At 37.3% G+C, this 23755-nt stretch overlaps 3 protein-coding genes and 1 long non-coding RNA gene across 6 annotated transcripts; 2 read left to right on the top strand and 2 right to left on the bottom strand.

Annotated features, from left to right (window-relative positions):
- Positions 1 to 299: 299 nt before the first annotated feature.
- On the bottom strand, positions 300 to 3551 carry LOC110746436 (acyl-CoA-binding domain protein). 3 transcript variants are annotated; one of them, XM_088255046.1, is made up of 4 exons: positions 3320 to 3551; positions 2730 to 2841; positions 1769 to 1840; positions 300 to 462 (listed from the first exon to the last, which is right to left on the bottom strand). In XM_088255046.1, exons 1-4 carry the CDS (start codon positions 3448 to 3450, stop codon positions 451 to 453), a joined length of 327 nt encoding a protein of 108 aa, XP_088111172.1. In that variant the 5' UTR covers positions 3451 to 3551; the 3' UTR covers positions 300 to 450. The 3 variants fall into 3 exon arrangements, with proteins under 3 accessions (XP_088111172.1, XP_021802351.1, XP_088111173.1); XM_021946659.2 differs by lacking the exon at positions 300 to 462 and adding an exon at positions 884 to 1370 and having other exon boundaries at positions 3320 to 3543; XM_088255047.1 differs by lacking the exon at positions 300 to 462 and adding an exon at positions 1399 to 1422.
- Positions 3552 to 4079: 528 nt separating this feature from the next.
- Positions 4080 to 5678, top strand: LOC148293590 (uncharacterized). Its single transcript, XR_015836818.1, has 3 exons — positions 4080 to 4197; positions 4306 to 4357; positions 4917 to 5678. It is a non-coding gene; the product is annotated as an uncharacterized LOC148293590 (long non-coding RNA).
- An 11302-nt stretch (positions 5679 to 16980) lies between these two features.
- Positions 16981 to 18075, bottom strand: LOC110753490 (senescence regulator (Protein of unknown function, DUF584)). Its single transcript, XM_021954393.2, has one exon. The coding sequence runs from the start codon at positions 17968 to 17970 to the stop codon at positions 17437 to 17439; it is 534 nt and encodes a 177-aa protein (XP_021810085.1). The 5' UTR covers positions 17971 to 18075; the 3' UTR covers positions 16981 to 17436.
- Positions 18076 to 22449: 4374 nt separating this feature from the next.
- On the top strand, positions 22450 to 23283 carry LOC110746560 (large ribosomal subunit protein uL11). Its single transcript, XM_021946784.2, has one exon. The coding sequence runs from the start codon at positions 22543 to 22545 to the stop codon at positions 23041 to 23043; it is 501 nt and encodes a 166-aa protein (XP_021802476.1). The 5' UTR covers positions 22450 to 22542; the 3' UTR covers positions 23044 to 23283.
- Positions 23284 to 23755: the final 472 nt, after the last annotated feature.

The raw sequence follows: 23755 nt of genomic DNA, 5'->3' as shown, positions 1-23755 counted from the left end.
AAATTTAACCATGTTTGAAAATCAAAATTACTGAGATAAGTTAGCCAGGAAATCATAATGCATCCCAACCCCTTAGTTAGAGCATTGTTTCGTTCTTTCTTTCTTTTTGGAATGACATTTTGTTCCAACTTGTACGCATAAATTAATTAGGAAACTTGGGTTTGATTTCTGTTCTTCAGTTTGATGAGCTGATTGAGATGATGAACACCCGGAGCAGACTGCCGAAGCGACGAAAGGTATCTTCCGGTAACATCTCTTATATAATTCCATCTTCATCTTTAAATCTCACGTATGTGCATGCAATTTACAGAATTCTACAACTGCTGCTCCTGCCCCGGCAAGTCAACATGAGGACAATGAAGTGTTTGCGCAGACAATAACAAGATTTCTCCAGGACCTGAGAACCAACCCTGCAGATCCTGACTGCTCCACAGCCCCCGGAGATGGAAATTAGTTATCTTCCTGTAGGGAAAAGATTGCTTGTAAAGATGATTATGATCTCACTGCCATCTTAACTAGTAATTGTATTTAGTGGTGCTTAGTGGCTAATAATTAATATTTAAGTGAATGCTTGACTAGCTATCTTAGCATGGTTAAAAATGTAATGATATTCATCTCTTGAAAGTGCATGACAGGTGTTCCAGGCGAAACTCTCTACAGTAAATGTTTTTCCTTTTTGTCAATGCGATAATTTAAACTTCTCTAATCTACAAAATCCTTCTCTGATCTACAGCGAGGATTCGGAAGTTAGGAGTGTGTATATTGCCCTAATCAACTGGCCCAAGCACATTTTTATTTAAGAAAAAGAAAGAATTTGACTTAACAAAGAAAACCATGTACGACGCGCAGTCTTTTGAATAAAAGCGTACAAGACACACAATCGGACATCCAAAATTTCACATCTTTCAATTAAATGAATTACAGGGTCCGAAATTCCTGGAGAACTATTACAAGAAGGAATCATTCCAGGAAAAGAAAAACATAAATTGAAGATTGAACAACTTACATTGGTTACTAAGCAAGAAAATAAAGGTGGCAAAAAGTCATTGTATATTCATTGTAGAAAAGCAGAGTCATTTTATCGAACACCTCTCAGTTTCCTAGAAAGCAGCACAAGTTAAGAGTTGTAAGGGGCCACATGCATCTCGTGCATACCATTGGAAGTTGCAAATTTGCAAAATGGAGATTGAGCTCATGAAATTAGTTTCTTGGTGGAGAGCATATGGATTGGACAATAATGAGGTAAATTTGGTTATGCTGAAGCTTTTGACCCTTGATGATCAGAAAACCTATTGCAAGCTGCACTTCAGCTTCTCAGCCTCAAGCTCTTGTTTCATGGCTTCCATCCGTTCAACCAAGGCCATATTTTCCTGGGCATTTCGGGGCTTGTAAGAAGAGGAACAAGATTCAAACCTAAAGGAACTTTTAAACACACTAACATATCATTGTCTATCAGAGCCAGCAAGGGAGAAGAAAAGGAAAATAAACCAGATTTTCATTTAACATCAAAACATGCAGTTTATGCATAAGACTTGGGTGCATAACATAAGTTGAATTTTAAAAGTCTGATAATATGAGCAAGCCATTCTATCTCCTTAAACCAGGTTTGCCAAGGGCTGCATAAAAGTGGATGAATGAAAAAGAGAAAGATTGCATTGGATCTTACAGCTTTTAGTTCTTACCCTCTTTTGACTGCTTGGTTATAGGACTTGTTATGAGACATCATGATAATTTTTGTGTTAAATTTTGTACTGGAAAAAAGGGTCACCTTTTGTAGATTCACCAATTTCCGGTTGAGGCTAGCAGCATTTCCATCATCCTCCTCAAAAGACCCCTTTATCTGCGAGAACGACAAATAATCCATCGGTCCACAAAGAGATGATTATGATAGGCACAGAGACTCTAATCTTATCCTGGGGTGGAGGGAAAGACAAAGACTCCCAATTCTGTGCATATATACTATTGCTAATAAGAACAGACCCGCTTATCAAATGCCAAAACAGAAATATGGGCCTCAACTACTCTTAACAGCTAAAGACCCCTAGTAATTTAGTTGAGGGCATACGATGGTTATGAAGGGATTTGCTCTATCACCGTTCAATGCAAAATTCAAGAAGATATGTTTGAAGCAATAATTTGACAGGTGGCCAGTCCAGAAATGTGCTTTTAGAATTATTATTATCATTGGTAGGTGAGGAGCAGTGCAAGTGAATACTAAACGAAAGCCAATTACAACATCTGATCTGGACCAGCAGTTTTACCACATCAAAACAATAAAATAAAAATATAGGAAAAAGGTTTATTATTTACTGGACAAGATCATGTTGTCAGACTGAAGCATTGTTTAACAAGTCATTCAACTCCAGGATGCCCTTCCAAAGATTGGACCCAAACCCTCTTCTACAATTTTTGGCCAAAACCTCATGACTACTAAAAATAAAGTGATAAAAACCATACTATAGTTTCAAAAATGGTTTAAATTATCTTTTGGGTCAATGTAGAGATCATTTTCAAAGACTACATCTTCCTTTGGCATCCTTGCAATTCTCAGCATGCAAAGTCACCCTCCAAAGTGCATATGAAAATTAATTTGCCACACTAAGTATGCTCCAATGAGATTTGTGAAAAACAGCGACAACATACCGTCTTCTACACACAGATATGAAGCTCTAGTTGTACAACAAATCATGAAAAATAATTGGAAAGAATTAGCAAAATCAGGTGCGGACCTGTTTGAGTTCGTTCATACACTTGGTAGCCCTTTCTGCTTCTACATCGTATTTCAGCCTCCACTCAGCAGATTCATCCATTGCTTCCCTATTAGCAAGGTCGAACTGCCGCCTACCATATTTTGAGAGAAAAAATATATGTAGTTGACTTTAAAAAATCTTTAAATCATAACAGAAATAACAAAGAAACTCGACCCTATAAACCCAAATCAACACTGAAAATCCCATTTCATTTTATGGCAAACACTACTAATTTTTTGACATATGAAACTCTAGAAATGAAAGGTACATGTAAAATCATATACTACAAAATATAAACATAGGAGCGAACCCAGAAACTCAACTTAGGATTTATGATCAATTAGCTCAAGAATCAAAAGAAAGTTTCTGTCTTTTCTCACAACTGATATTCAACTATGGCATCAGAATCACTATAATGGGAAGTAATGCAAGAACTTGGGCTTAAATTTATCTTATATATAAAGGGCAATCATTTTTTCATTCATTCACAAAATCCACAAAAACATGAACCCTTAAAAACAAATTTGAGGTTAACAGAGAGATGAGATGGGAATTAAAGCAAAGCAAACCTCAAGAGCTCAGCTTCATCGGAAGAAACGGTATAGTCGATGGTCCAAAGCTTCAAGTACACGGCAACCCCAAAAAGCATCAGCACCACCAAACCTACCAATATTTTCTTGCTCCCACCACCACCCCCCATTTGTTTTTCTCTCACTCTCACTTCTCTGCTGCCACCAAACCGAAGCCAAACACGCGGGTAAGAACCTGGCTTCAACTACTCCTAAATTGGGCCAAAACTAGGCGATGGCCCATGACCCTATACTTTTGGCTTTTTGTTGAGTGATTCTAATTTGCACTCAAAAGGGTCTTTGGACACCCCTGAAGTTCTTCTATTCTAAAATGACAATTATACCCTTATGTACAGTCGCCACGAAGAAATTTTTGGGTTTTGAAATGAAAACCCTGTTCAATTTCTCAGGATACCCACACAACACAACACTATCGAACCTCACCCACCATGTCACCATCTTTCCCTTTCTAACCCTAATTTACCTCTTTCTCAACGGCTATGATGATCATGAGGAAGAAAGTGATGAAGAAGTGGATATGTTGATTGGTTCCTTAAAAACTAAGGAAGAGATTCTTCTCATAACAAATGGGATTTTGACACTTGTCAAATTCCAAAAGAAATAAAAGTTGAAGGAATTCAAAAGAAAACAAAGAAGTTAAGGGAATTTGACAAGTGTCAAAACCCCATTTGTTATGAGGAGGAGTTCTTCCGTTTTTTTGGAATTTGACAGAGTTTTTATATGATTACACAATTTGTATGGAAATGAGCCTCTTACCTGTGATCATACCCATTGCACAGATTTCTTATCAGTTTTTCTGGAGCTTTCAATTTGACCTCCTGTAGGTTTTACTTGGAATTTGGTGATCGCAGATCATGGTATGGATGTATTTTTGTGAATCAAATTCTTTTATGCTCTTGATTTAGCTTGTATTATAAAGCTGACTGGGTGAATGATAATTTACCATTCTTATTCTTGCTTTTCAGGGAAGTTCAGTTCTTGATAAATGCTTACATTCCCTTCATTTTCTAGTTTCTGGTAAATGATTCCCTTCATTCTCCATATTAATTACTAGCGTTTGATTAAATAAGTATTTAAAGAGTATAGCCCGTATAGCCGCGCGGCTATACTGTCTAAATATATTAAAATATTAAGATATTAAAAATTTATAAGGTATAGCCGCTCGGATACTCCTTAAATATATTAAAATATTAACAAGTATAGCCGATCAGCTATACTCTTTAAATATATCAAAGTATTAAAACGTATAGTCGGGCGGCTATACTCGTTAAATACATTCGAATTTATAATGTATAGCCGATCGGCTATACTCCGTAAATGTACTAAAATATTAAATAGTACCGCTGATCGGCTATACTCTTTAAATATATTAAAATATTAAAGGGTACAGCCGTCTGTTCGGTTCATTTTTACACATGATTTTTCATGTTATTCACCTATTATTTTGAGTTAGTTCTTGACATTTTATAGCTTTTTACTTCCTTTTTGTGTTTTCTTAGATTTTACCTTGGTTAGAATGAAAATGAGCTAAAAGTGCATTATTGGTTGTAAATTCTGATTTTGTTCATTTTCGTAGGTCAACTTCTTGGCCTTTGATCAACATGCTCTGGTACTCGGATGAGGTGAAGATCTTCATGAAACTTGTTCCAATGGATGTTAACTACAACATATCCAAATTTGAGCTTCATTGGACAAGTATTGCCTATCCAACCAATCCAGCATGTTACCACAGCTCTGGAAATCCGAAGTGCTCCAGCTTTTACCTCCATAATGTTATCTTGATTCTTCTTGTTACCATAACACTTGGTAACAAGAAATTACTTTGGTTGAGAGATATTATCTGAAACAAAGAGCATCTTGGTGAAGACAATAACAAAAGAACCCATCATGACAAGGGGACAAAGGCAAAGGCTTTAACAAAAGCAAGACTTTTATATTAAAAGTATGAGCTGGAAATGATGGGCAAGAGAGTGCAATCTGAAATGAAAGGGCTATTGAACGTGGGGGAATGAATTCATTCTATCATTCCACAATTTGCAGAGATTTTGGAGCTGGAGATGAAGCTTGGAGCTAGGGAGCTCAAGGAGGAAGACAAGGGCAACAAAGCAAGAAGTGGAAGAGATTTCCAGCATTGAAGACCTTGAGCTCCCATGTTCACAAAATCTGTAACTTCTTTCTAGTTTTGTTTTGAGTTTGTATTTGAAATAAGTATGAGGAACTAAACTCCATAGCTAGGGCTTAGGTTGAGGCCCTAAACATGATTACCTTATTGTTTTGATGCTTGAGTGTATGAATTTCTAGATATTGTTGATGAATTCCAATTCACCAAATTAATCTATCCTTGATGTATGTTCTTCTTTGATTGATCACCTTTGAAAGCATGCTTCTTGAGATTGTTGGGATTATGTGTATCTTCATGTTATCCTAAGCAATAAATGGATGAAGTAAGAATCATCCATGTGAATTGGTTTCTTGAATACCTAATGTAAACACCATGCTATTAGGGTTCTTGTGATGTTCATATTCTCTTTGAACTTAATGGGTTTTTCTTGTAATTGAATCAAAGTACTAAGCACACCTAGATTCGATTATAGGGAAGGCACAAGTATTGTAGCACTCGTACTGCACTTTACGTACATTAGAGAGAATCAATGCGTCTTGAGCCACTCGTACTGGTCTTGATTGCGAACATCTTCAACAACACGTTTAGAGTTCATCACTTGAGTATCCATGAACATTGGTAGAATTGTTTAGGGTGGATTCCAAAACCCTAGTGTTTGTTACATTTTAATTCCACTCTTTGATACTTCATCCCTGCTATTCTCATTTAAATTCAAAGTTCATTTACTTTCATGCAATAGAAATAGGTCACTTGAACCAAATCAAACCCCCCCCCCCCCCAATGTGTGTGTGAGTTGCGTGTTTGACACGTTATGTGTCTTTGTTACTAAATTTTATTTGTTTCTGTAATTGTTTTGGACTTTTGGTTCGCTTTGTGTTCTTGCATTTTCTGTGCTGAATCCAACCGTATAAAGAACGTGAATTTTGGACAAACGGTTGGAAAGTTATAGGCAAAACACTGGACAGAGGTCGAAACTGAAAAGCAGAGAATTTCGACTCTGTGCAAAACGACCGGTCGCTTTCACCTAACGACCGGTCGCTCATCACGTCCAAATTTGAGTTTCGACTCTGCCAAAAACGACCAGTCGTCACTGTTCATGCGACGGTCGTCATTGTTCATTTTTCACTGTTCACGATACTATTCACAGCACTATTCACAGGTGATAAATAGGTGATAGAAAGTGCTGTTTGTGTTTTTCTTTAGTTTTCTTGTGTTGTTTCATTTCTTTTACACTTCCTTACTTATTTTTAGTTTCCATTTTGCATTTGTGCATTTGTGGTGTGTCAATTAAGTGTTCTTTACGTACTCAAATTAGAACTTATAGGAAGCCGATAAGTTCTTCGTGGGATCGACCCCGTACTTACATAATCTATACTTCATTAGATTCGTGCACTTGCGGGTATTTTTAATTGGTTGTTTGCACATTAATTTGTGTCCTTTTAGGAATGCAACACCGTCCGGCTATACTATTTAAATATATTCGAATTTAAAGGCTATCTTTAAATATATTAAGGGTTAATTACTGTAGACGTCGTCAACTATGGCCCCAGTTGCAATTGGGTCCATGAACTAAATTTTGTGGCAATTTCGTACTTTAATTTGACAATAGGGTGCAATTAGGTCATGCCGTCCAATTCTATCAATTTGTCCGTCAAAATGAGGGGTAAAAACGTCCTTTTGAGTCTGAAGACTCTCCTTCGAATCTGAACACTCGCCTTAAACCCTTGGCTTCGACCCCCAAATGAAGACTGAAGAACTGAAGACCTGAGAAGGGGCTGCGAGGGAAGGAAAAATATCGGAGAGTTTGACAGATTCAAATTGCAGGCGTCGTTACTGCGAGTGTGGGTCGGAAATCAAATGACGGACTTCATGGACAGATCTGAATCCCGGAAGAAGATTTGAGGCATGTTGCAATAATCGGGTAAGTTTTTGTTTGAATTGCATAAGGGTTAATTGGTGTTTCGTTTTTTCGCATGGTTGGAGAAAGAAATTGGTGGTATTTTGGGTCTGAAATTGGTGTTTCGTTTTGTTTGAATTGCAGAACAGTAAGAGGGGGGTGCATTTTTTCGAATGGGTGGAGAAAGAAACATGCGCACGAGGAAAGGAAATCTTGCCTGGGTTACTTAGAAGAGTAAGAGGAATGGAGGACGAATTGAGAGCAATGGCGGAGAATTTCAGAAAGATGGAAGAAGAGAAGAATAAATTAGAGCAAAAACTGAGAGAAGAGGAAGAAGAAATCAAGATTTTGAAAAAACAGAATCTGGGAATGGGTCAACAAGTTGTTGTACTAGAAGGGGAAATGTTGAGTTATCGACAAAGACAAAGGGGTTGTTGTTCTGTTTTGTTTAATAATTGTGATATTGTTCATCAATATGGATGATTTGGTAGTGTAGAAATGGCAGAAAATGGGCATAATGTTGTATATACTCTTGAACAGCCTTTTATGGTAGTGCAGAAATAGGCAGAAACCTGGGCTAAGGTTATTTTGTGCCTATTTGGCAATGTATCAGATTTTTGCTATATAAGCTGATTTTGTGCCGAATTGGCAGTGTATACCAAATGAACAGAGGCACATTACATACAATCCAAAAGGCTTCAATTACCTATTAACATTCACCAACTGCACATTACATACAATCCAAAATACACTTGAACATTACATAGAATAGGCAAAAGAGCCTTCAAAATAACATTACCAAATAGCATACTTGAGTTTATAATTGTTCACCCAAAATACACATCCACATAGTAAGTACATAAGAGTCCAAAAATAGGTCTTAAAAGTCCACAAAATCAGTCTTGACAGTCTATACTTGTCCTCCTCTTTTGACAGTGTGTTTGAATCTTCCTCGCAAGGGCACTTGTGAGAATGTCATTGGCAGATTGGCCCTTCCTTGACTGATATCCCTTACCACCTAAGATAAAAACCACAAACAAAATATATTACTATATAGGCAAACATAAAAAATCTGAGTTGGGCAAGAATAATAGGCAACTAACTGGTTGTGAAGATGACATCCTTGCAGCTGGATTCCATAAGCCTCTTCCTCTTCCTCTTCCTCTTCCTCTGCGCCTAATAACTTCAATTTGGGCTGGGGCAGTGTCAGTTTGAGTTGGGGCAGCATTAGTTTCAGTTTGAGTTGGGGCAGCATTAGTTTGGACTGGGGCAGTCTCAGTTTGGGCTGGGGCAATATCATTTTGGCCTGCATTTCCATTGTCAGCAGCTTGAACTTCATTTTGGCCAACATTCCCATTTTGGGCTGCCTCAGCCTGCACAACATACAAGCACAACTATACAAAATCACAACCACAGCGGACCACAGTACAAATAATTAAAATGCATAACAAAACCCTTTTTTATTAAACAACCTGTCTTCCACATCCTCTTCGATTGTGGCCTTCTTTTCCACATGCTCCACATCTAATTTTAATGAAGAGTCTTCTAAGTTTTGCTGCTGGAGCAATGTAACCTGGAGGCAAAGGGTTTGGTGGGTTTGGGGCTGGTAATTGAACCTCAGCAGCCTCCTTTGTCCTCACTCTCTTGGGTCTTCCTGGTTGCCGCTTATGAAATGGAGGTCTAATTGGAGGCAAGCCACCCTTAACCCACTGATCCATAGAAGGGATGGGGTGAACTATTGGTTGATATGACCTCATGTATGTCTCTGGCTTATAACACTCATGTACATATTCAACAGGGTTTTCATCTCTGTGGAATATAGCTGAAATAGCATGTGCATAGGGTATGCCACATAAATCCCATCTCCTACAACTACAAGACATTGCTGCAAGATCTACAACAAACTCCCCACCATACATGTGACTGACTTGATACATTTTCTCCCCAGCCAATCTAGGAATGCATTGAGAAGCTCCCATCTTGTTCTTCTCAATTATTTTGAATATCCTTGGGCCAACAGGGTGTTTCCATTTACCACAAGCAGCCCTTCGATTAGCCATCCTAAGCATCACATACATTCGAATACTCTCCAAACATGTTAAAATGGAATTATCTCTGGCATCAATTATAGCTGCATTAAAGCTCTCACAAAGGTTGTTCAGTAGAAGATCACACTTATACCTTGTATGAAAATGAGATCTGGTCCAATTATTGGGTGGTCTCTGCACCAACCATTTCCAAGCTTCCAAGTCCTCTTCCTTCATCTTGTCCATTTCTGCTTCCCACCAACCTCCTGGGAAGTCCTCGTGTTGCATCCCTTCTTTTTTTGCCTTGTTGACGTTTCAATTGTCATGGGCGTTTGCTTTCCGTCATCTTATTCATCTAGATGTCTTTGTTTTTCCACGACCCCGTGGCGCAGCATGACAATCGGGGCACACTATGATTAGTGGCTCTGGCAGCTGCCCACAACATGTGTTTAAGAGGGAGACCAAGATGTGTTGCTCTGAAATTATTGTACAAGTGCCGGATGCACATCTTATGCTCTGCAGTTGGTAGTACATGTGCAATGGCAGGTATGAGCCCCTTTTGATTATCACTTATGAAAGCCCAGGATAAACCATTTCTAATACCTAAATCTTCAATCAACAAAGACAGAAACCAAATCCAAGAGTCCTTGTTTTCAATCTCAGCCACAACATATGCAATTGGGAAAAGACCATTATTACCATCAACTCCTACATCAGTCAATATTTGGCCAGGATAAGGACCTTTCAAATGGCAAGCATCAACCCCAATTACAGGCATGCACCCTTCTAAAAACCCTCTTTTACAAGCAGCCAAACACACATAAATCCTTTGAAATATTGCTTCACCCCCAACCATATCACACTTAATTTTCACTGTACTACCTTTGTTGGTTTTCTTCAACTGCTCTGCATAGTCCCACAACCGTGCATATTGCTGTATGTAGTTTCCTTCAATTTGTGCTTTAGCCAATTTCTTTGCCCTATACACTTGAGTTTTGGACACCCTCACATGATAGGACTCCAAAACTTCTCCTTGTAAAGCTTTGAGATTCCAATCTGTGTTTCTCTTAATCTTGCTAGAAAATCTGTCACAAATCCATTTGGGATTACCAAACTTCAGTTTCTCCACCCTCCCACATGTGTGTTCTAAGCTCAACTTCTTAATTACAAATGTTTGCACATTCTTTCCAATCTGTGAAGCATAAACCACAAATGGACATTTTAATCCTCCGTTGCAAATTGCCTTTACTCTCGTCTTGTCATTTTTTTCAAAGAACAGTTTCCTTCTATGAATAATGGAATATTCCCTGAGTGCCTCCTTAAGAACCTGTCTGTTTTCAAATTGCATCCCAAGCCGAAACTCAGGATTCTTTAAGTCCATCGCCCTTCTATATTGCTTAAACCGAGGCAGTTTTTTTTTCCTTCTCACCTTACTTGTCCCTTCATTATCCCCTTCCATATCATCCCCATCACCCTCACTTTCAGTATCAAAATCTGAGGTGTGCTCACCATCTGATGACACCTCTCCAGGAGCTTCAAAACCAGGCCTCCTATTGCTATCGCCTCCTTTGTCCTCTGCCCCTTCATGAATAGGCACTTCAACTGTCTTAAACCCAAATTCTTCTTCACTGAACTCGTAATCACTATCAACAAATTCTCCATCATCTTCTTCACTGTCTACAACCTCAGCTTCATCTTTATCTTCAACATCAACATTATCTTCCACCCCAGTTTCATCTTCCACCTGAACATTGTGTTGCTCTGCATAATTGTCTGCACCATCCAAACCTTGACTCCAAACTATATTAGAATTGCCCACTTCAGTATAGTACAACCCCACAATCCTATTACATGGCATTTGGCCCAGCATGTCAACCAGTTTAGCATCAGAGCTGATAAGTTCAAGCCCACCTACACCATGGGTTCCACCCTTCCTATACCATATTTCCAGAGTTGGTTTGGGGTTGGAAATGTCTACATTGTAACCAAGCCCTTTCCCTATCTTTCTTAAGTCCACCAATGACAGAAAATCATGTACAACATTATCCAAGTAACAAACTTTTCCATTTTTATACTCCCCACTTTGCAACACACCCCCATGGTGAAGTTCTAAACTACAGTTTTCATGGTTACCTGCACAGTAAACAAGGGTCAAAACAATGCTAAAATACACACACCTAAAATCAGACAAAACCATGTTTTAATTCAATGTTCTGCACCAAAACCAAAATATACAGTACACATTTCGTTTAGTTTTTAAATTGCTATGGAATAACTTCAGTCCATTTGGTGTGAGGCATAGATAGAAGACAAGAAGGGATAAAAAAAAAACCCTAAGAGTTGCAGTCAACGACAGTATAAAGCAACAAAGCGTGTAAGGAATCTTTAAAAGCTATTGACCACACAGATGAAAACAAAACCAACTCATACGTATTCAAACTGGCAGAATCACTTACTGTATTTAGGCGCAACACCACCCCAACGGAAGTCAAACTCTTCCATCACTATCAGCCAAAAGGACCAAAAACCCAACTACCCCCAAAATGAAACCCTAACCTTTAACTGTACCCCCGATGAACCCCAAATTTCGAAGCTTACACAGAAATTTTCTCACTCACTCAGTCACTGCTGCAGGAATTTTAACTCTAATGGCTGCATCAGAAGGGATCGCTCACCGTATGCAACTCCAATGGTTGCCTCAGAAGGGATAGTTCATGTCCTTTCCCCTTTCTTCAGCGCTATATTCGATATGTTTCATTCGAAACGACGAAAAGTCACTTATACCCCGACCAACAAGACCACGTGACACTCACATGGTCAATTTCGACAGATTCAGTTACGGCAAGACCTAATTGCACCCTATTGTCAAATTAAAGTATGAAATTGCCACAAAATTTAGTTCATGGACCCAATTGCAATTGGGGCCATAGTTGACGGACGTCTACAGTAATTAACCCAATATATTAAATACTAAATAGTATAGCCGCCCGGTAAATATATTAAAATATTAAACAGTATAGCCGCGCGGCCGTACTATTTAAATATATTCGAATTTTAAAGGTATAGTAGTACGGCTATATGCTTTAATTATATTAAAATATTAAAACGTATAGCCGCCCGGCTATACTCGTTAAGTATATTTGAATTTAAACAGTATAGCCGATCGGCTCTACTCCTTAAATGAATTAAAATATTAAACAGTATAACCGCGCGGCGATACTCTTTAATTATATTCGAATTTAAAAGGTATAGCCGGCCGGCTATACGCCTGAAATATATTAAAATATTAAACAGTATACCGCGCGGCTATACGCTTTAAATATATTATGTTTTAATTATTATTTAGTTATTGAAGAATTAGTATTTAAATACTTTAATTAATTTCATAAATTACTTAATAAATAGTAATTAATTATATTTAATTATCTTAAATAATTTTGTGAAATTTAAAATTATTTTAATATTCTAAAAATAGAGTTTAGCCTCCAAACCCTAAATCCCTAGTCTCTAACCAAAAAGCATAGCTTTCCAACTTATCCGATCTTGTTCCAAAACCGTTCGCAAGCCTTGAACCCTAACCGTAAACCTATCGTAGGGCACTTAGGACTTGATTAGGCTTGGATAACCACGTAACTCGACCTAGGGCTTTATGATTTAGGTTTCGTTCCCAATTGGTTTTCTTAACACCACTTATCTTCTGGAAATTAGAAAATTCGAAATCAAATTGATCTAAGACAAGTTTATATGAAGATAAGATATAAGTGTCTTCATCCGCAAGTTTATTTGAGCATTGCCTGATCCAAAAGCTGCTGGGACATCTTTGCAGATAACGGAAGAAGACGCTGTAAAATTGACAACCGTCATTCCCACTCTTCACTTAGATTATGATCTAGTTCAGTTATAGTTGAAGGAAAGAAAGACAGTGATATAATATATCAAGTAGTTTCCCCGTGAAAGATACAACTAATTTGTTTCCCTCTTCACGTGTTAGATCAGTTTGCTCTGAAGCACATGTGTAATGTGATAAATAATTCTCTAGCATCAGACACATGAATGATAAATAATTTGTTTTCCATGCATTTTTCAAAGACAACATGCAACAGATTTTCCCGAGGAAACATGTTAGACGTGTAATTGCAAGTTGAACTGATCAAGCATAAACACGAGAAAATGCAACTTGATGAAGACTTTCTGTCATCGACAGACTCCAAACCAAATGGTTCTGTAGATCTTTCAAATGGTCAAATGCAACTTGATGAAGAGTTCCTCTTTCCATCACATGTGCAGGAAAAGCACCGAGTCAATGTTTTTGCCTTTTTCATGTGAGGGCAATGATTCATTGCTAAAACTAGCATAGAAAAATAAAATACCCAGCAAACCCCTTAACACAAATAAAGGCAAGGTGAAAACTGCCATGGGAATTGAAAATGTTCAGAGATCAAAAGACATCATTTCTATCCAGAGAAATTTATTTATATTTTCGACATGAATTTTAGCCTTCAAACTCTAAATCCAAGTCCCGAACCAAAAATCATAATTTTCGAACTTATCTGAACTTATTCCAAAACCGTTTGCAAGCCTCAAACTCTAATCGTAAACCCCATATTTTAGAAGCCACTTTGTTTCCAAAACTTGTTCTATCTAAGTGGATAGCTATGCTAACGTTAAAAAAATAAAAAGAAATCGTATTAGGATTTGCATGTGCAAATATTAAGTTTTAGAGCCTTATGGTCGGGACACGTTTGAGATAAGGGGAATAACAACCTCACTGTTGTACTTGTAGCAACTTAAGCATCTAATTCCCTTTTTTAAGCATTATTCTGGGGGCCCAATAATTTGAAAACCCATTAAACACAGGCCCACATATCTGCGAAACTACCAGCACATCACTGAGTTTTGTGTCAAATCTCATCATCCCGCATCCCACAATTTCCTTTCATCTATTGCTTGTCGCATCTTTCAAGTTTAAAGATACATAAATTATTGAGGTTTCTTATCATCAGTTGACAACGCACACGGTGATAGTGAGCCGTTGATACACATAAGTCTTACAATGCATGGCATATATAACTTACATTCATCTACACTCACGTTCATGAGTAACTGTAAACCGTTAATATATACATGTCTCGTAATGCATCAACGGCTTACAACCATTTACTAAGCTCCCAGAAACAACCAATATACACAGGCCCACATATCTGCAAAAACAGCAGCACATCACTGAGTTTTGTGTCAAATCTCATCATCCCACAATTTCCCTTCTTCATCTATTGCTTGTCGCATCTTTCAAGTTTAAAGATACATAAATTTTGGAGGTTTCTTATCATCAGTTGTCCACGCACATGGTGATAGTGAGCTGTTGATACACACAAGTCTTACAATGCATATATAACTTACATTCATCTACACTCACGTTCATCAGTAACTGTAAACCGGTAATATATGCATATCTCGTAATGCATCAACGGCTTACAATCATCTACTAAGCTCAAAAGTTCATCCAATCTACCCAACCTAAAAGCTGCTTTATTTGTTCACTCACCCCAAATGTTTTTGGCAGTTCCAATAACCCATCATGAAAAGTGAAAGCTATATAAACGTCGTGAGGCATTTTGCTTGTTATTGTTTTCTATATCCTTTTCACTCAACCAAAATGATCGGTGGGGAAGAAACAAATGGAAATTGGAAACAGAGGGTGTGAAAACAAATCAAGCAGCGCCCCTGGTTTGGTTGATTTATTACTAAGCCTATATATAGTACTACTATTTATTAATTGCAGTTCGTTGGATTGGAATGGATATAACCATTTGATGATGTCAAAGTTTAATAAATTTTTATTATTGCATTTTTACATGCTGCTGCTTGTCGTTTTTCAATTTATATTTTCAGTTATTAACTGTGGCTATAATTAGTGTATTGTTTATAGGGCCTTCTAGAGAGGTTGACATAATAGTAAACCTATTGCTGCTGCTGACTGCTGAGGATTTTGGCTTTTGGTGATTCATGGAAATGAATAGGTTAAAGGAAATTTTAAAAAATTTCATTGCACATAACATATCCATTTTGGATTGTGGGATTTCAAATTCATTTTAGTTAATGTTAAGGTTCTTAATAAGGAAAAATTTCCCGAATATTCCGATCCTTTGATAAATATATATATATATATATATATAGTTGTGTGAGGGAGAATAATGTGAAGGAATATAATGATTCCAATTGATTCATTGAACTTAGTCTTTTCAAGTCATGATGAAATTAAATCCAACTCTCTAAAATACATTTTATTGCTTTTATGGTTAACTTCTTTCAACCAATATAAAGTCTTTGTTTTTTATTTTATAAAAAGCAATAGAATCTTATTAGATCAATAGAAAAAGATATGCATATTGTAAAGGGAGTCATCTCAATAGCAATATGGTAGACATGGGTAAAAACTTCCTCAGTAACCTAAGCGAACAGTAAAACTAAAATGATCTTAGAGAGAATCACTCTCAAAAACAATTTTTCTGTAACTCATTTCTACCATCATAATTTTCTGCAAATCTAGTCCAATGACATCAAGAACAAAACTGGCCACTAACCGACATGACTCTTCTAAAGAGACTAAAACAACCAGCAAACTCAATTAAGTTTATAGAATTATGAGAAACCCATAGAGTTTATGGACCAATAAATACCAAGACTACAAATCTAAAACATTGCCGACAAAAGGAAGAACAAATGCCTCTAATCTTCCTCTGGAACATGACATAGAGAGCGCCAAATAATCACTCCATGGCCCCCAACGCCCCAACGTACCAATTAACAAAATATCTATTAGAATCAAATCAACACCTCAAAGAGTAGCCCCACAATATGAGGCACATTCAAAACCAACCCATATTCAACACAGAGACGATAGATTTGTCAAAAGAAGACCATATCGACATAGATCCACCAAAATTCAAAGAGCACCGGATATGAAGCCTAAACCGTAAACCTGAAATTGGATTTGAATTGGAATTGGAATTTATAAAGTCATCGTTAAAATCCAAAATTGGTGCAAATCAACCTCAAAACGTCTTGAATATAGTTATCCAACCTTTTCCAAGCCCCAAAGAATAGTAAATCTATGTCATCATAAGTTAACTTTATAACACACTTCTCTTCTAACTTAATAAGCTTTTTTCTTTTTCTTTTTTTTCTTATAGAGCCATTTGGATATTCATGTTGACATTATGGTGACATCAAGCCCCAAAAACTCCCAAGAGTCTCTCTGCCTAGAAAAAGTTGATAAAGACACCTTTTACGACTGTTTTTAGCATGCAAATACCAAGTACAAACGACGACCGACTATGAAAACCAACGTTTCTTCTTCTTCTTCTTCGTCTTTCTTTTTATTTTTATTTTTTATACAGAAAATGAATGCCAAAGTAGCTATGGGTCATTTGTCATCCCAAGGGAGCATAAATTTCACTTCAAGGCTTCTTCTAGCTGCTCTGTATCTTTTATACCTACCACCCTTACCAACCAAACCTTCAATTTTTTTAATTTCCTCTGCAATTACTCTGTTTCAATCCATTAACCCCATAATAAAAATAACACCAAATAATAAATAACAAAAATATTTATAAATATAAATAAAAATTATCATTAATATTTCCATTCATTGTCATCATCACTATGACAACCTGGAGAAGAAGAAGAAACAGAAAATGCCATCATCATCTGATCTCAAAACCAAAATATCATTAAGAGACTTTGGGCTCTGCAAAACTCAGGTCCTCTCATAAAACTCAGGCACCCAAAGCAAAACAAACCCAGAAAGATCAAACCAGTACCAGAAAAAAAAAACACATAAATGTTGTTAATAATCAAAATAAGATCAAGATCCGTTGCCAAGTCCCTTCTAAAATATCAAACCAGTTTAACGGGGATCATAGATATAAATTAAATTAGAAACCAGTCATCGTTGACTTCAAATTTTTCTTGGCTTGCCCTACCAAAATTTCCAGTAAGTCTCTGTTTTTATTTTTTTTTGGCCTTAAGTTTTAAAATTTGCTACCTTTCAATCTTCGAACCCAACTTTTTTCCAAATCGCATTTCTCACTCGCCTCAAGTCTCTGCCTTTCAAGGTCCTCCCAATCCCTTCATGAACAGAAAACGAAGCCCCTCTCGTCCTCGCCAAGTACTCGTGAGGAGGGACCCTCCCATCTCCGCCATCATCATCATCATCGCCACCGTCAAAATCTTCTTCTCCGCCGTCTTCATCGCTGTCCCTCTGCCTCTGGTCTTTGTACGCCTCTTTCAGAATATTGGACCAGTCCGGAATGTTCACCGGCAACGACGCTGACGTCACCTTGGCACTACTTTTCTGATCAGCCATGCTCATCAGCATCGTCGACTTCCTCCCCATTTTCTTCAGCTCTCTGTAACTGGGTATGGCGCTCTTCTTCTGCTCTGCAACTGGGTTTGACGAGCTCCATATATCCGCCTCGTCGAACTCGAAGAGCCCGTCTGAGCCAATTGGGTTGTCGCCGATCGATGAGGTGGGGAAGATGGAGTTGGGTTTTGAATGGAAGATGGTCTTCCTCGACGCCATCGATGAATGAAGAACCGAGTTTTAAAGCTCTGGCTCTGTTTCTGCCCTGTTTTCAGTTTGGACTATTTTTCTTTGCTTCTTTTTTGGTAAGAAAATTTTATGACCAAAAACGTTGATTGCTCTGCGTTTTATAATGGCGAGTGTAATGGATAAGCTCCGTATTTCGCTCTTCGTACAAAGTTACATTTGTCATGCTAAACGACAACAATGGTAAATGCTACACTGTGGGCCTCCTCATATGTTTGGTATGGAGACGAGATGCTACATCATGTTCATGCCCTAATTGCTTCTTTTACTTTCTTTCTCTACCTTTTTTATGCCACAAGATGATTAGTGATGCACATCAAAATAGATGATAACGATTAAGTCATACGTAAGCAAGTTAATAATAAAAAAAGACCATCATAGTACACAAGTTGTTTATGTTCGTGTGAGTGATTATTAATCCTAGATATGTCGACATACAAATCAGTAATCTTTTCAAACTATTGAACTCAAAGTCTGAATATTTGTATGTAACGTATATTTTCTCAAATTCAATTCCAATCGATATAGTAAATGATACAACAAAATCTTAGTTGTGAAACTAACAATAACCAAATAAAACAATGTAACAATAATTGGTATCCAAATGTTAGGATTTTATTCATAATATAGGACCTTATCCACAATTTAAAAGCTCAATCTAGTTGGAGTGCTCAACCTTATTTTAAGTTTTCATTTTAATAATATATTTATTATGTTCTTATCCTACATGGAGCCATATTTTTTTTTAACAGTTTAGAACATGTTAGGTTATTTATCAAACAAAATGCTAAACAACACCTTCTAATAGTATTATGATGTTTTCCCCTTATTAAAAAATTCCTTAATTACAACTGAATGACACGTAGGACAATATGTGTCAACTTAATTATAGGTTAATTACAGATTAGGCAGCCAACAAAGTGACATGTCATTCTAGACATTAATTATCTGTGTACATAATTTCCACACAAAAAAAATCGATAGAGCAAGATGAGATATGGACGAATTTATCCACACGCAAGTAAACGACACGTGGACCAACCAGCGTTTCGTTTTCAACGACTCGAAATTCATTGGGACTTATGATTGAACCAGTGAGCCCATGACACGCTCGGGTTTCCGTATAGTCTTTAACCACGCTGTAGGTCAAGGGCGCGGGCCCCACAGCCCATTCGACGTCTATAAAGAGATCGGAATGTCCAAATCGTGCCACGTCACTTACGCAATTTCTTTCATTTTTGGGGTAAAAAAAAAATATGTCTTTTGTCGCGACGCGGGAAGCTGCCACCTGTTGAAGGAGAGGGCCAATCTGCTGTGACTGTGAGCTCTGTAATCAAAATGATCAGCCTGGCATTTCCGTGATTGACAGCTATGAGAGCCGTTGAGATTTTTGGGATGCATGTTATATCTGGATAAGAACTTTATTTTTTGGGTAATTTAATATGCACTATAAACATTTTTTAATTATTATATTAAATTTCAAAGAAGAAGTTTGTAGTAATAGAGAAAATTTAAGCGAAGTATTATTTCAGGGATGTCGTAAGTTCAAATCTTATGAGCGATAATTATTTTGTGATTTTTCGTTGATTAAGCATTTTTTAAAGTCGGATCAATCAATCATTGATCTGTGCAGATTGGAATGATACAAGAAAATCAACATTTCTGACAGTGTTTTCTTAATCTTTAGTGTTACTTGGTGGTGACAACAATCAATGAATTGCCATCATTCTCCGTAGTTGGTAGTTCTTGCGTGTTTGTTTATATTTCTTGCACACACAGATTTAATAGTTAGTACATAAAAAACTGAGTTGGATATCTTTGTAATAACTAACATAGATTGATGATCTTTCTAGTTGTCATATAGCGGTAGGGAGCATATAAACCACTTCAGATAAAAACACGAAATTTGGAAGCATGAGCATTTTTTCCACAATGTGATGATGGGGGGGAGTAAGATAATAAGACACAAGTGCCTCTGGCCATGAGTTTGAAACTTGTTGGAAACTGATGCCTCTCAAGAAAATTGATCGATCATGACATGGATGATGTTTTGTATATATGAAAATGCGAAAAGCACTGGTCTCTTCCCAACAACTTCACCCCTCGTTTAATGCAATCTAGTAAAGTCACCATCTTCTAGTAAATATCTTATCGTCAAATACTAATTAGTTTGATTTTCTTTTTCAAAGATGCGGCGTATGTTGCACGGACACGGAAACGCAACATGGCAACACAGTAACACAATGACTTGAAGGTTGAAGTTGATGAATTGCATAGGCTCCTCAAACAATCAAACCGACCTATAAACGTACTAAAGAAGAAAAATAGAGACTTTGTTGAACCGGTAGAAGTTTTACAGACATGAGTTTGAGATGAAGAGAAAATGTCTCCCTTTTGAAAGTCTGTACTTAATGAATTTTAGTTCTATGTTTTCCCTTTTAATTTTAAACGACACAAATTAATATGAAGGAACAAAGAAAAAAAAACATATTTTTTTTTAAAAAATTGTTTACATGTTTTGCCCACTTTTTAAAAATATTTCAAATATGTCAACATAGGTTTCAATAATTATGTTTTGACCCCAATTTTGTTTTATAATTTTCAAAATGTTCATTGTCGTGTCTTGACTTCTGTTTACATGCGACATATTATATTCTTGCGCGACGAGAAATTTTTTAACGATCGTTATGAGGATAAGGTCTTAAGGTAAACTAGGGATAACAGTTTGTTAATTTGGTTTGTTTAGGGAAGTCATGTTGGGATCCCAAGGAATATGGTGATAGAAATATTGGATTAAGTCCAATAATCGTAGCGTTTGAGAGCTTTTTAAATTACCATATCTTTTGAGAAGAGATTTGGTCTATGGACTGATTGTTGTGCTGGTGATCAATAATATAAATACACCGTGGCGGGATCAAAAGTTTTGTTTGTATTGAATATGTTTGCTTTGGCCAAATAATGAAGCTCACAACAATAATAAAATATTATGATTTGTTTTGAGAATAACGAGCCATTTATTTGAATGAAAAGTAAGTTTTAGAAAAGCAAATCACACTAGTTTACGTCATTGCATGTAGAGTTGGAAATGTGCGGTGGAAAGCGCATGTTGCATGCGTGAAGTCTTTCTCACGTGAATCACGACTTCTGTAACTGTCGTTGTTGGTGAAGTGTAGCATCTATCTAGCATGTAAAGAAGGGTTCACTAAACTCCTTACTTTACCCAAAACAACTTTATCCTTGATTACTTTTTTTAAAAAATTGCATCATCGTTATATATTGAATTCTTTTGAGATTCAAATCATTCTATAGTGCCTCGAGACTCCGCGGACGGGACTCAAAATTTTATATGTGATGTCCCAATAATAATAAAATTGTATAACATTTAATATATTTGAGACAACAAAGTTTCTTATCCAAGATTGGACGCAATTCTAAATGTCCAGTCCCACCCACAAACGATTGTGGGCTAGACCACCAAATCCATCGCATGTCCAATAATTAACCACTTGAGATAACACACTTTTATCAACTAGGTTGGGAATCGGGAGGAGGATATTTGAGGAGGTCAATCTCACCACTAGCGGTTTCTTATAATCATGCCTTCAAATTTCAAAGTTTGCATAAAACATCCAACTTAGAGAGCTTTTGTCGAATTGAATCACAAAGTTTTGGTTTATTTGAATATTAAAGGTTCAAAAGACGTTTTGGTTCATTTGAATATTAAAAGTTCAAAAGACGGATTCTGGAGAGAGAGAACCAGAACAAGGAAGAACAAACCCAGAGAAAAAAAAAATCTGAAACACGTTAAAAACAAATAGGCAAAAAAAAAAAAGTGTTGGGTTAGGAAATTGAAAACAGGGGGCCGTTTTCTTTAGTCAAAAGGCCTCCTTTTTTAATCCTTTATTTGGTCTGATTGTCAAAAGGCGTAAAGGGTTTATTTTAAAAAATTGAAGTGTAGATAAGTAAAGGGCTTTTTGGGAGAGCTCATTGGTGTGACGAGAGATTCTATAATGAGAGGCTATGTTGAGAGGTTCAATCAACACTTGATTGGACAATTATTAATAATTCCGCACATCCGACGACTATTAAGAACCCTCTCATTATGACTCATCAAATAGATGGAGACTTGGACCAAGAGGAATTAGGCTTTGGACACAATCACCATATTAGGATGGTGGAATGGACCGACCCACTAGCAAGTTTGGACTGAATGGGGCCAAAGTCCAATAGATCGGTGGTCCGTGGAGCAATGGCCGTCAATGAATCAAATATACGGGTCAACTTGGGCTAAAAGTGTGATGACTAAATTTTTGGGTGAGGTGGGCAAAATATTTTTGGGTTCCAATGCGATTACTGGGAACAAAATTTTGTGAAAGCCCAACAAAAGCCGAGGAGATCATTGTCATTTCCATTTGGCAATCTCTTAATCCACAAAACCCTAGCGTTATATGAAGCTCCCCTACAAAGACCACACATTCACTCGCAAGCTGCCTCCTCCATCCAAAACCCTAACCCCTCCAAACCCAGAGCGCCGCCGAAGAAGCCATGCCTCCAAAGTTCGACCCATCTCAGGTGGTCGATGTCTACGTCCGCGTTACAGGAGGCGAGGTCGGCGCCGCCAGTTCCCTCGCTCCCAAGATCGGTCCTCTGGGTCTCTCCCCAAAGAAGATCGGAGAAGACATTGCTAAAGAGACAGCCAAGGACTGGAAGGGTCTGAGAGTCACCGTCAAGCTCACCGTTCAGAATCGTCAGGCGAAGGTCTCTGTGGTGCCTTCAGCTGCGGCTCTGGTCATCAAGGCCCTGAAGGAGCCAGAGAGAGATCGCAAGAAGACGAAGAACATCAAGCACAGTGGTAACATTTCATTGGATGATGTGATTGAGATTGCTAAGATCATGAAGCACAGGTCCATGGCCAAGGAGTTGGCTGGGACGGTGAAGGAGATTTTGGGCACTTGCGTTTCTGTTGGGTGTACTGTGGATGGTAAAGACCCCAAGGATCTGCAGCAGGAGATTGCTGACGGAGATGTTGAGATTCCCTTGGACTGAGCCCTCTCTGTTTTGGGGTTCTTCACATATTTAGTCAGTTTTTTTTTCAAATAGAATGATTTTCATATTTTTGGGTTTTGTTTTATAATTTCTCCCAGTTATGGATTGATAATGCAGTGAATGGTTTTGATCAAAATGCGGAGATGTAATGCTTTTAGTGTTAAATGTCTTTTTTTCCTCTGATAATTTCTGGACGTAAAAGTTTAGTGCTTTAATGTTGCAATGCATTGCTTTTATGCATATGACTGGCTGTGTGGTGGTGGTTGATGTTCATTTGGTATGTTGTGAGTTTCTGTTTTGGAATTGTCGTATAATTGTGCTTAGAAATGATGTTTTGAAGTGAAAATTGAATGAATGGTGCAGGTTTTAAGTTTTGTATGACTATAAAGTATCACTCACTGGTTGAAAGTTGTTCTATCTGTGCTTCTTGAGTAGATTAAGGAATTTCGTGTTGAATTCTATGGTTTTGATGTAAGCCATTTGTGAAAACATACTTGTGGTTTTGATTGGACAATTATTGGAACAATTGTTTAGGCCATGGTGTTATTAGGTGGTTCCACAAATCAATAGTACCGTTTAGGTTTGGAGCTTTTAGGTTTCTTGAAAGACCTGAACGCCATTGTGAGCAAACGTGTTTTAGTTTCATGTTGAGGAAAGGGCTGAAGGGTATATGAAGATCAGATGTGAGGTAATAAGGAGGATCCTATAAAGC

The sequence above is a fragment of the Prunus avium genome, chromosome 6 (genome assembly GCF_965620075.1).
Source record: "Prunus avium chromosome 6, drPruAviu1.hap1.1, whole genome shotgun sequence".
Taxonomy (NCBI): Eukaryota; Viridiplantae; Streptophyta; class Magnoliopsida; order Rosales; family Rosaceae; genus Prunus; species Prunus avium.
This window is presented reverse-complemented; position numbering and strand designations above follow the sequence as displayed.

Coding starts and splice junctions, on each gene's coding strand:
- LOC110753490 (XM_021954393.2), bottom strand. CDS start 17,970: ATGGCGTCGAGGAAGACCATCTTCCATTCAAAACCCAACTCCATCTTC.
- LOC110746436 (XM_021946659.2), bottom strand. CDS start 3,450: ATGGGGGGTGGTGGTGGGAGCAAGAAAATATTGGTAGGTTTGGTGGTG. Junction 2,842..3,319: donor GATGAAGCTGAGCTCTTGAG/GTTTGCTTTGCT, acceptor AAAATATGGTAG/GCGGCAGTTCGACCTTGCTA. Junction 1,371..1,768: donor AATTGGTGAATCTACAAAAG/GTGACCCTTTTT, acceptor CGAAATGCCCAG/GAAAATATGGCCTTGGTTGA.
- LOC110746560 (XM_021946784.2), top strand. CDS start 22,543: ATGCCTCCAAAGTTCGACCCATCTCAGGTGGTCGATGTCTACGTCCGC.